Source organism: Lacerta agilis, chromosome 1 (genome assembly GCF_009819535.1).
Source record: "Lacerta agilis isolate rLacAgi1 chromosome 1, rLacAgi1.pri, whole genome shotgun sequence".
NCBI lineage: Eukaryota > Metazoa > Chordata > Lepidosauria > Squamata > Lacertidae > Lacerta > Lacerta agilis.
Window position 1 is genome coordinate 85,901,951 of NC_046312.1, and position 12,339 is coordinate 85,914,289.

General features: G+C 44.7%; 1 protein-coding gene across 1 annotated transcript; it reads right to left on the reverse strand.

The window, feature by feature from the left end:
• Positions 1–372: 372 nt before the first annotated feature.
• TMEM169 (transmembrane protein 169) lies at positions 373–11,841 on the reverse strand. The gene is made up of 3 exons (XM_033161561.1): positions 11,421–11,841; positions 5,549–5,986; positions 373–2,078 (listed from the first exon to the last, which is right to left on the reverse strand). Exons 2-3 carry the CDS (start codon positions 5,850–5,852, stop codon positions 1,456–1,458), a joined length of 927 nt encoding a protein of 308 aa, XP_033017452.1. The 5' UTR covers positions 5,853–5,986; positions 11,421–11,841; the 3' UTR covers positions 373–1,455.
• Positions 11,842–12,339: the final 498 nt, after the last annotated feature.

The following is a 12,339-nucleotide window of genomic DNA, read 5'->3' on the forward strand; positions in this document are numbered from 1 at the left end:
AGAACATTTATGTAGGTGCTGTGTAATTATCAGCCCCAAATACCACAGTATTTGCCCTACACAAACAGTAAGAAAGAGCACTCCATTGTAACATTTATGATATCATTTCCCTCTCCTTCATTATATAATCTGTGCAACCAATAAGGCTTGTGCTAATTACTTACACAAACATAACTTGATTTACACGTGCATCTTTTTTGTACAGATTCCCCACCCCCACCCCATTCCATTATATTACATTAAGGAAAACTTCTAATTCAACTTGGCTAAACTAGACACTAGATTTAACACCTTTTAACAAATATTACATAGATTTAAAAAAAATGTGTTGACTAAATAGGGGGGGAAATACAGACCACCGAAAAACTCTTTGGGGGTCGGATAAAATGAGGGAGGGACTGATAGGGCTTGGAGGGTTCAGGTTCCTCACTTCTTTACCTGGAGACCGTTCTTGGGACTCTAGTTTTTAAGACAGTGTCCTACAGCATCACAGGCTATGGGTAGTTGTGCCTGGGCCCTGTCTTAATGCAACATACTCGGTGCATTTCAGATTGCAGTCATTACCCATAGCACCTGTTAGCTCCTGCTTTTCAACACAAGGAAGGCAGGCATCAAGTGGAAGATTGCACCTGTGTGTTCACACTGGAAGATCCAGTTTGCAAAATAAAAAATGTTTGGGGGCAAATTTTATTATTTCCCCGCCACTCCCAAACAAGCAACACCCCCTGCCAAACAACAGACCTTTTGTCACTAAACCGTGTGCTTTAATAAAACCCAACAAAGAGCACTGGTCAGATCAGCAGTATTATTAGCCAGTCATGAATGGTCATCTTATAAAGAATGGGAGATTCTTCACCCAGAACGTTGGCACTTCATATTCGCTTGAGAATCTAAATGCCAGTGTACAGGTATACAATCAGTAGACTTGAGTGACAAAGCTGTACCTGGGCTGAACCGTATCAGGCAGTGGATTGGATGTTATCTCACAAAAAAACAAATTCCTACACACACAGGAGAGACATGTCAGAAGAGATGGCTTCAGTTTACTCTTCTCAATTATGTGCTGCTTTTAAATGTACGGGAAGACATTTAATTTATTCAAACATGTGACCCTTCATCTGTAGCCTGAAGTGGTATAAACTGGATCTGGGTAGGTCAGGCATAATAGGAAATCAAAAACACAGCTAGGCTGGAACTTTCCTTGAACACTTTAGCTTTTGACAAGAAGATGATTTTTGATGGGGGCAGGGTGTTGAATGTATTAAAACTTGCAATCACCCCTTGGTTTTGAAGTGGTACCATCTAGGAAGGACTGTCCCCCTTTTCTTCCCCATGCCCCACCCCAAATGTTTGAATTGGCTTTATTCCCTAAGACTCGACTGTACGCGCATGCCTCCCAAAGTACTTTTGCAATGCAAGTGAAAATGAAAACTTAGAGACACTTAAAGCAAAGGCTCAGACAGCTGAAATCTCTTCACCTTGGGCTGAGCCTTTGGCTGACAAGCTCCCGGAGACATTGTCAGAATCTAGTAGCTCAACAATGCTGTACGGGGAACAGTCTTCCATGCCCATCTTGCTACACAGCCAACCACAGAATCCTTTCTCCATATCCCTCACGGCATGCCACCAATCCCCAAAGGCCCACGAGATCTGTGTCACTGCTGTGTAGAGGCCCAAAGAGAAGGACACCACCATGATGATGATGGGGTAGAAGATAATTAGGAAAGGGCAGAAGGTGATCTTGTGCCAGAAGGTCCTCTCTTCGTTGTAGACCAGGAAGACATTGTACCAGGCAATGGTGCCATAGTAAAAGGACACCACAAAGGACATGATGAATATGATGGGGAGACAGGTGAGGCTCCAGAGAAGGACATGAGGGCCTTTAGAAAGCCCAACTTCACAAGCTTTCTTCCCTTCAGGGATGTCTGTTTTGGGAGGCTCTTTCGACCTGGCCAGCTCCTGCAGCTCCTTGTCAGTGAGTGTAACATGAATGTCCACCATCTGGCCTTTCTTCTTTCCTCTCGTGATGGTGCCAGTTAAAGTAACGTATCTGCTATCTAATGGCATGGCCCAAGAACCTAGGAAGAAAGAGAAACTAAATCAGTTCAAGACGAAAAACTAAAGCAGAACTTAATGGCATTTTCACCAGTGTTGTAAGAGTATTTTGGAAAGCTGCAAAGAATAAAAACTGTCTGACACATTTCGGTTTGGTTTTACCAAAGCTTCTGACTTTACAAACACAACCCTAAAAGATGCAACGTTGTTAGCTCTGCACACAGCATATAAACGGTACATAGGTTAATCTTTTAGGGTTGTGCAGGTTCAAGGGAACCTGTCTCAGTACAAGGGAAAACTAGGTAATTTGCTCCAGCTCTTTCACACTTATTTGGCAAGGTGCTCGTTTCAGGAGCTCTCTCAACAACACATTTCAAGCAACTGAACCATATAGCATGCCTTAAGGCGAAATAAAACAATGCAGGGGCAGCTGACAAATTGCTAACCAATTTCTTCTCTGCACCAAACAGTGACACAGCATAAAAAGCTGCCTTCAGCTTCTTAGGAAGGATGGAATAAACATTGAAATAACACAACAGCTCAGTGATAGGAGCACCTGCCTAGCAGGTAGAAGGCCCCAGGTTCAATCCCCAGCATCTTCAGGTAGGTCTGGGAGAGACCCCTGACTGAAACTCTGGAGAGCCTCTGCTAGGCAATGTATACAATACTGAGTTAGATATAGACCAATGGTCCAACTTCATATAAGGCAGCTTCCTATGTTCCTGTGCAGAATTCCTAACTGACCTGGGAAAACCAGCCATGTCCTGCACTGCCCTTATGTCTTTAATGAGCCAGTGTGGGGTAGTGCTTAGAGGTCAAACAAGGACTTGGGAGACCAGGGTTCAAAGCTCCACTCAGCCATGAAGCTTAATGGGTGACCTTGGGCTAGTCACCACCCCTCAGGCTAGCCTACCTTACATTGATGTTCTGAGGATTAAATGAGGAAGGGGAGAAACAAATACATCACCTTGTGAGGAAATCAGAAGCTATGCTTCCATTTAAAATTAACTACTACATCCTAATACTAAACTGTGACTCACTCAACTATGGTTTATTGAAGTAGCCCAGCTTCTCAAATTATGATTTCAAGTTGGCTTGTTTCAACAAACTATAGTAGAGATTAACCATGGTTTTGTTAAGTTTGGATGGCACAGCAAGGTTTCTTGTGGTTACCATTTGCTCACGTGCTGGTGAAATAGCAGGTAGAAAAAACATGCTGGTTAAAGATCAGAAAGCTGAAGTAAGAATAAAATGATAGTTTTCATAATGGAGGGATATAGACAGTGGGGAACCAGTACAATTTAACATTTATAAATTATCAGGTGTGAGGGGAGAACCAAGTTTGTGAATGACACCAAACATATTCAGGATGATGAAATTTAAAGCAGATGGGGGAAAGGTCCAAGTTGATCTCTCAAAACCATGTGAATGGGCAGGAATATGAGATTTTTTAAAAAGTTATGAAATCAGAGACCAATAAAATAAAGTTTGTGAACAGTTTGCTGAAAACCGTCAACTCAGTACGCAGTGGCAGTGAAAACGCCAGAATTATTTGGAAAGGGATTTAAAACATTAAATAGCACAATATCTTACATCAGGGATGAGGAACCTGTGATCCTCTAGATATTGTTGGACTACAACTCCCATCAACCCCAGCTAGTATGGCTAATTGTCTGGGACAAACTGAAGAACCACAGCTTCCCCACTCCTGCGCTTTATATATGGAATACTAATACTAGTCTGGTCCCCTAATATCACAGAGGATTTCTGTTAATGGTAAAGATATAGGTAACGGTACAGAAAAGCACCATCAAAGCAATTGTGATAGAGCTGGGGCTCCTCTATGAGGAGAACCAGTGTTTGATTATTATTATTTTAGTTTAGAAAAAAGATTACTAATGGGAGACATGTAAGGTTTATAAACAGTCCTCGGGGAGTGGGACTGTAAATTCTGAGTCATTTTACTCCAGGGAGGTCTGTGAATTCTCAGTCACTTTGCTAATTTAGTTATTTGTAATCCAATTAACATAATATGCTCCAGCTATCTGCTCTTTTATGCTTATTTTATATTTTGTATTTGTGCTCTGAATGTTTATACCTGCAAAAGCTCACAGCCATGAATTTAAATATATATTTACTCACAGGTAAGTGTTCAATAGCATTAACTCCCATGCTAGTGTGCATAAGGCTGAATGTTAGTCCAAAAATAATAATTAATAAATCACACCCACATACAATGATGTGACGTTGAGTGTGTCAAGAACAAGGCTGAAAACTTCCTGGTTTTATTTTCCCCTCATTTCTCATCAAATAATGATACATCTCTAGATTTGACAACCAAGAATTACGTTTTTCAGACACCAAAAGCAGGAAAAACCTCTGGATTTATTGCTGGAGACACCAAAGGCCAAGAAATAACTCATCATTTGAGAACTGCTTCTGTTAGGGCAAGAATAAATGGAGAAAGTTTAGTGAATGTGTGGGATAATGATTGGTTATTTCACCTAAATGGGCTGAACCAGGGATAGAATCTGTGGTGGTGAGAATGGCGTGGATTTATCTGCTTAAAAAGACGGGAAGCACAGCTAATGGGCAGCTTGAAAAGCTGGGACTAGAGTGTAGTGTAAGTGTAGCAGTTGAAAATGTTGGACTAGGACCAGGGAGACTGGGGTTCAAAGCCTCATGCAGCCATCAAGCTCACTGGGCCAGTCACTGTCTTCCAGTCTACCTCACAGGGTTGTTATGAGGATTAAAAAGGGAAGGGAGGAGCTCCTTGGAGGAAAGGTAAGAAAGAAATGTAATAAAAAAATTTTTTAAAAAAGATCAGTGGCTATTTTGAATATGCTTGAAAGCCAAGACTCAATTTATTTATTTTTGAGACTGTGTTTTAATTGCTCCAGGAACCCTGAAAGCTCAACAGACCTGTGAGTGGGAACCTGCTTATCTGAGAATACCATACACTGGGACAAACACAGGAGGGTGAGGTTGGGGTCTTTGAAACTAACCTAATGACCTTGGATCGAATGAGTTCAGCTCAACAATTAACATCACCCCCTTATAACTTCAAGATGAAAACTCAGCAATATAAATTGAAGACTTGTGCACCTAGGATATTCGAGATTAACAAGGCAAGTCCAGCGGTAGTGACTATGTATTGCCAGAACTCTGCCTGCCACATGACCAACTGCTCTCAAGGTTGGCCACCTGGATCACATGCTTCAGTATGAATGGGCAGGGATTATGTTTAGACTTTGTTATTGAATAAAGAACCGACTGCAAGATATAGCTGTGTTTGGACTTTGACTACCCTCTGCGAGCTATTAAAAGGGTAGCTGATCACCCACTAAAACTCAGCAGCTAATGGGTCGAAGGCACAAACTGCGTGTAACACTTCCCATGGTGAAAGAAGCCACAGAAGCCCCTTTCCTCATACTCTGATAAGGCCGCAAAGCGTGCCTGGTGAACCACAGACCACTTGCTCCAGGGCATTTACCATCGGCAGAGTGTCCCAAGAACTTGGAACCTTCCTCTGAGCTTCTCTCGCCCCCATCCTCATCCACCTGTTCTTCATCCACCTTGTTCTCATTCCCCGATCGGTAGACAATGATTGATTCTGGGCGGGACTCCTTCTTCCTCTTCTTCCGTCTCTCGGTGGTGGCTTCTCCATCAAAGGTCACTGCAGTAGCTACAGCCCTGTGCAAGGAGTTGCATTGAGGGCTCTGTGCCCCACTCTTACCCTCCCTTAAGGCAGGCTCCTCCGCCACCCCACTGCTACTTTGGAGGCTCTCGCTGGGCATCTTAGCGAGGGAAACAAAAGAAATCAGCTTCTTCGGTACTTATGAGCTATCAACACTGATATGTAGGAGTGGGTCCTCCACCTAACAGCAGCAACCATTTCACGGCACAGAACGAACACATTCCACGCCTAACCCTAAAAATGAGAGAAAAGGGAAGCAGCGATCAGTGTACATATACGGTAAATCCAATCCATTTATTAAAAGAGGAGTGAGGAGGCTGCGGTCATGCAGATGTTGATGGTTTATAACTCCCACTACTGTATCTCAAATGGATGCGGCTGATGGGAGCTGAAGTTCAGCAACATCTGGGGTACCACAGATTCCCCATCCCTGCATCAATCTGGAAGCAGCATCTTAACTCTTAGGAGATATTCCGAAACATTCCTGTTTATTTTATATGCACCCCTTTATGAAGATATGAATCGGTGTCATACAAATGAATGTCATACAAACACAGCAACAAATGGGAAGGAAAGAAGAAGAATGAGAATATTGATAATATTGATAAAGACTGCAGAGCCAGCACTTGGTTAGCAGGGAGTAGCTGACTTGTTACTAAAAGCCTAGAGCAGGCATGTCCAAAGTCCATTTCGGGGGCCTAATGCGGCCCGCAAGTCAACAACTTCATTCCCCAAAAAAAGCTCAACAACTTCGGTCGGCTCTCATACATGTTCACTTCATCAAATCTGGCCCTCTATGAAAACGGTTTGGGCATCCTTGGCCCAGAGGGTGTTTGCTGGGAAAACACAGAGAACTTTTAGAGGTAGTGAAATCAACTGTTATTGTGCATAATTTTGCTGCTGTGCCTTCAGGGATTCCTACTGAAGCTGTTGAGCTTTTTGAAGTTTTTGCCATTTGTTAACTGAGCTTTCTGTTGTACAAAGTACAGCAAAGGGAGATGTGGATAGCTTTAGTCAACACCGAAGGCTATACAGTATTGCAATGTTCTTAGGCTGGCAGGGCAGAAGCTAATTAGCATTTCTTATATTCAAGAAAGACAGATTATAATCATGTTTGAACAAACACAGTGAACACGTTACAGTGGATATGCTGTTGCTGCCCATAATATCATTAAGGCACTTTTCATTTAGAAAGTAGCAATTAAGTTATTCTGCAGATGAATGATCATGACTTAAACCAGGATCTCAATTTACCACCAATTAAGGTTCAGCAACTGGGGAAATAGCCTCAGAAATAAATACATTTCCCAAAGAGACATTATAATTATAATTATTAATTTTCATTTATGAATTTCTTCTTATGAAGCATCACAAAACAATTTCACAATACAATAAAAACACATATTGCATGCATAAATCATAGAATCGCACAGTTGGGAGGGATCCCAAGGGTCATCTAGTCCAACCCCCTGCAGTGCAGGGGTCTCAGCTAAAGCATCCAGGAGAGATGGCCTTCCAATCTCTACTTAAAATCCCCAAGAAAGCAGATACTATCGCATATTTTCAAATCCAATACACATACCAACCGAGATAAAAATCTTGAAAACTTGTTGAAAGATGAAAACTCTGTAACAGGCTCTGAAAAAAGATGTCTGGTGTGGATTGGGAGAGAGTAGTAGGGTAGGTGCCATCACGTTAAAATGGATGTCCCTGATAAGACAATATCTTCAGGGTACTCTTACTGAGTGCAGGGAATATACAGTATTTAGGTATCCTGGTCTCAAGCAGATTAGGGCTTTCCACATAAGAACCAGCACCTTCATCTTAGCCTAGTGGCTAATTGCTTGCCAGTGTAATTCTTTCCACACCAGCATAATACAATGGTGAAATTCTATCCCAGTGATATTAGTCTCAGCATATTTATATCTACCCAAGACTAGCAGGCTACCAAGAATGGCTCAAATGCCAAGGAAGGACTTGAGGACAACTCAAAACTGTGTTGTGGACAAATTTATGGATCACCACAGGAAGGTGTTGGCTAAATTCAGGCAAAGGACTCAAAATGAGTGCTAACTCTCAACTTCCAAATAATAGAGCCAGTTTCTCAGAGTCAGAACTTAAGCTGGGCCAAATCACTGTGTCTTAAAGTCTCATCTACCGGTATCTCAGAGGGTTGTTGTGAGGCTGAAACACCACTCGAGAGTTGCGTTGAGTTACAAATTGTCTGTTGCCGGGCGAAATCAAGAAGAATATATAATATTAATTTAAATATATAAATATGTATCAAGAAGAATATATGCCAGTGTGGTGTAATGGTTAGAGTGTTGGACTAGTACCTGGGAGAGCAGGGTTCGAATGTCCACTCAGCAATGAAGCTCACTGGGTGACCTTGGGCCAGTCACCATCTCTTAGCCTAACATACCGGTACCTCACAGGGTTGTTCTGGAGATGAAATGGAGAGGAGAACCATGTACACCACCTTGAGATTCTTAGAAGATAAAGATGGTATATAAAGGAAATAAATAAAAGTAATAAATCATTGATGGATAACAGTTTGTTGTGTTCATAGTCTCTTTTAAGGAGGCCAGAATTTGTAGGAACTTATAAAGGTTGCAGACTTATTTGCAGTTCAGTCTTTTGTAGTTAGGTTGTGCCCCATCCCATTACACATATTTACATACAGTCATACCTCGTGTTGCGTTAGGTTCATGTTGCATCTTTTCGGCTTGCGAACGCGGCAAACCCAGAAGTGTATACTCCTGGGTTCCGCTGTGCGCGCATTCGCAAAAACGTTCTGCGCACTTCACACATGTGCAGAAGCGCTCTATTGCTCTCCACGCTTGCGCGGAAGTGCCGCTCTAGTTGCGGACTTTTCAGGGTGCAAACGGCACCCCGGAACGGATCGTGTCCGCAACTAGAGGTACCACTTTCTCTGTCAGCAATTATCAGTATTCAGAAAGAGCTGAGGAACATTTAGATCAGTGGTTCCAAAACTATCCCCCACCCCCAACCACTTGAAAATTGCTGCATTTTTTTGGAACCACTGATCTAAATACTGTATTCTGAACATTGAAATAAATAAATTTTAATGCTATGGATCACCACCTTCCTGTGGTGATCCATAGCATTAAAAATCAGCAGGAGCGTTTTAATGCTATGGATGTGTCTGTAAGTGTTGAACAAAGTTCTCTGATTTGTCATCTTGAGGATTCATCATTCATCCTGCTGCTGCCCACGTATCGACTCTCCACTACTTTCAAGTGCCTTGTCAGTCTTGCTTTATTCCTCAGAGGAAGGAAGAATCTCCACACCCTTATCATTTCTGGTCAGTCTCGCCCACCTTCTAGGCAGACAGCCAGGTTCCAAGAATGATGGAGCACCTGTTGCACCCACCCCTTTTTCACATGCACACCCACCTTTCTTCACACACACGTAGCTACGTTGCTCCTCAGAGCTGCCACTGCAAATCACTTAAATGGAGCTCACAGAGCACACTTTGGGGACCCACACCTGACACAGAGTCCACAAACTGGAGATGCAGAGAAATCTTTCTGAGGAGCTTACAGTACAAGATGCTTATATGAGGCTGACTCTCAAGGAAGTGTGCATAGAACTGTAGACTTAGTCAATTAATTATATGAGTTCTAATAACTTTAAATCAATAAGTATGCAGACAAAACACACACACACACACACCCCAAAACCATTTTTTAATAGAAGAAACTTGTGCACACATATGGTACTGAGTCTGAGCTTTTTTCCAGGGGTTTTTCGGTGACAAATCTCACTGGGATGGAGTATTGGCACTTGTTTTATTTTTCTACCCAGGGCAGCTATTTTGTGCTGGCACCCAGGACACTTTTATCAATATATGAGTACTGGCACTGATTTTATTTTGTCAAAAGAGCACTGCCTATGTCCATTGCCCTACTCTGGATTTACACCTGGAGCAGCATTGGGCTCAAAGTAACAAGGGCTCTTCTTTCAGATTTCCCTTATCTTCCAGGACTGGCTCAAAAACATACATTGGCAGTGGCAGAGGAAGGGGGTGCGGTAGGGGTGTTTCACCCCAGGTGTCACCACTGAGGGGGGTGACAAAATGCTGGGCGGCACTCACCGCGGGGCCTGCAGAGCACCCGAGCCACACGTCTCTCCTGGGAGAGATGCAGTGGTTTGGGCGCACACAGGCTCCGTGCTGCCCAAACTGTCTGCCCGCTGCCTCCCCCTCAGCTGTAGGGCAGCTGGGTGGGAGGAGGCAGGCAGACTCCTGGGAGGCCCCGCGGAGCATCCTTCCCTGACTGACCCCACCCCCACGGGCGACTGGCACTGCCCCAGGCGCCCGATCAGCTTGCTCCACCACTGTACCTTGGTGGAGAAACTGAAAGGTTGCTCGTGGTTTGACAACAAGAAGAATTCCTAGGGCAGTGGTGTGAATGGCAGCTTCTTCCAACTCTGCAATTCTATGATTCTATGTTTGTAACCAGTAACTGAGAAGGATATTATTATTGTTGCTTCTTACAGTGGTGCTCTGGCTACTTTAAATACCTCTACGTCAAATCTGCCTAAGTACCACTAGCTGATTCATTAGCCATCTCTATATTCTCAATAGCTTGTGGTTAACATACTGAACACCACTGCCCAGATTCTATATAGCTTTTAAAGGCATTTTCCAGAAACACACTTTTTCAGAACAAAGGGTTATTTCAAACCACAAACTTCAGGCTAGTGGGATCTACTTCATTTTTACCAGAAGTCTGAGATCCACCAACCAATGTCAGGTGCAAAAGTCATGCACTTAAATAATTATAAGGCCAGGTATTTGGAGTTTTCTCAGCACCAGTCTTGAATGAACTCAGTATCCTTCTACACAAAAATCCACATGGAACAGACTTTTGAAAACCATCATCCTGAGTCTCAGAAGGGCTGCTGGTAGAAAAACAGGTTTGGGCAAGATGTCAGAAGCATCACAGTTAAAACAAGTCCAGCATAATTTGCTGCCAATTTCCTCTTACAAAGTGATCTAACCTAAGTAAATCCCATTTAATTGAGACCAATTGGCTTGGGAAGGAACTTCACAGGCCAGGTGCAGGAGGGAGGGTGTTCATAGCTCAGATTTCATTATTATTATTATTAATAATAATAATAACTCAAATGCACAAACTCTCTCCACGTGTATGCCAGATTCTGCCACAAGCTTGCTTGCTTGCAAGGGGTGTGTATGTGTGGCTCTCTGTCCTCTTCTTTATAATGTAACAAATGATTTAGTTGCCCCTTTCCAGTATATATTGAGGAATCCGCTCTCAGGGAACTCGCTTCCTATATCCCAGGTATGCCCTCAGATGGGATTTCTGCAACAACCCCACATAATCCCAAAGATCCCCCTGCATTTCTGGAATAGTGAGCTCTCTTTAGAAATAGAACATCGGCCAGCAGCATCGTGGAAAAGGAACGATTTTCACCAGAATGAGATCTGAGGGTCTCTTTCGACAAGTATTCCCTGCAGGGAGCCGGCACTCCTCGCGTGACAGTGCGCACCACAGCCGCCCCATTTACCGAAGTGCTTGGGAGGGTGGGGGCAGGCGCGACATCTGGCTTGCGCTTTAATTGGAAAGGGATGAGGATGCACGATCGCTTAGGGCCGACCAGTCAATCAAACCCTCGCGCTTACCTGCTCCTACGAGATCAACGAGGCCTGCAAGAGGGGTGGGAAACTGTCTTTGCCCGGTTCCCCACCTTGGGATCATAGCATGGAAGGGGCGCCATGGAGGGATAAGCCTCTGGTCCTTTGCCTCCCCCGCTGGCAACTGGGTGGGTGGGGGGTAGGATGTGTCGCCGCCTCTTTTCCCACCACCCTTTACCCTGGCAAGGTGAACGCAGCCAGGCAAGGAGGAGCTCCCCTCTCCCCTATGGCCCGTCTGCCCAGGAGATGCAGAGCGGCGCGGGAGGCGCCGGGCAGGTCCGCTTCAGCGACGAATGGCTGGGTCGCCGTCGGGTTCCCTCCGCTTGGAGCTGCTCATCGCCGCAGTCAACGGGTCTCGGCATAGCTCGGCTGCAGCAGGCGCGATGGCTGGGGCGCTGCTGCTACTCCCTCCTTTCCCGACGGGTGAAGCCATAAACCCTCAGGCTGGGGCGCTCACTCAGGATCCCATCTCTCCCACCCACCTTTCCTCTCACTGCGTGCGCGCAGAGAAGAAAGCCACCCACCTCCCGCCCTCCGTTCTTCCCTCTCTATCTAAATGCAGGCAGCAGGGAAGGGGGCAGGCCTTTTGTGTTGCGAGGTAAAAAGTGGGAGGCGGAGGGGAGAAAGAAAGCCGCCGCCCCTTGCGACCCTCCACCCTTTTCCCGCACGCATGCAATAGGAGAAGGCGCGCTCCTCTCGGCAGCCCACTGGCTTGCACTGCGATGAGGACGCCCCGCCCCGTCGGGGCTGCAAAGCGGCACCAATAATACAGTATAACAATTCTAATGCTAAGAATACTCTTGGTGCTCCTGCAGCCTGCGCTTGCTTTGGTGGTTTAATTCAGGAGGAGGGGGGAAAGGGGCGGAGCGCTGGGTCACGTGGTGCTAACCCCTCCCCTCCCCTCCCA

Excerpts from the sequence above, each read along its gene's own strand:
- TMEM169 (XM_033161561.1), bottom strand. The coding sequence starts at position 5,852 with ATGCCCAGCGAGAGCCTCCAAAGTAGCAGTGGGGTGGCGGAGGAGCCT. Across the intron at positions 2,079-5,548 it reads CTTGGGACACTCTGCCGATG|GTTCTTGGGCCATGCCATTA; the intron begins GTAAATGCCCTG and ends CTTTCTTCCTAG.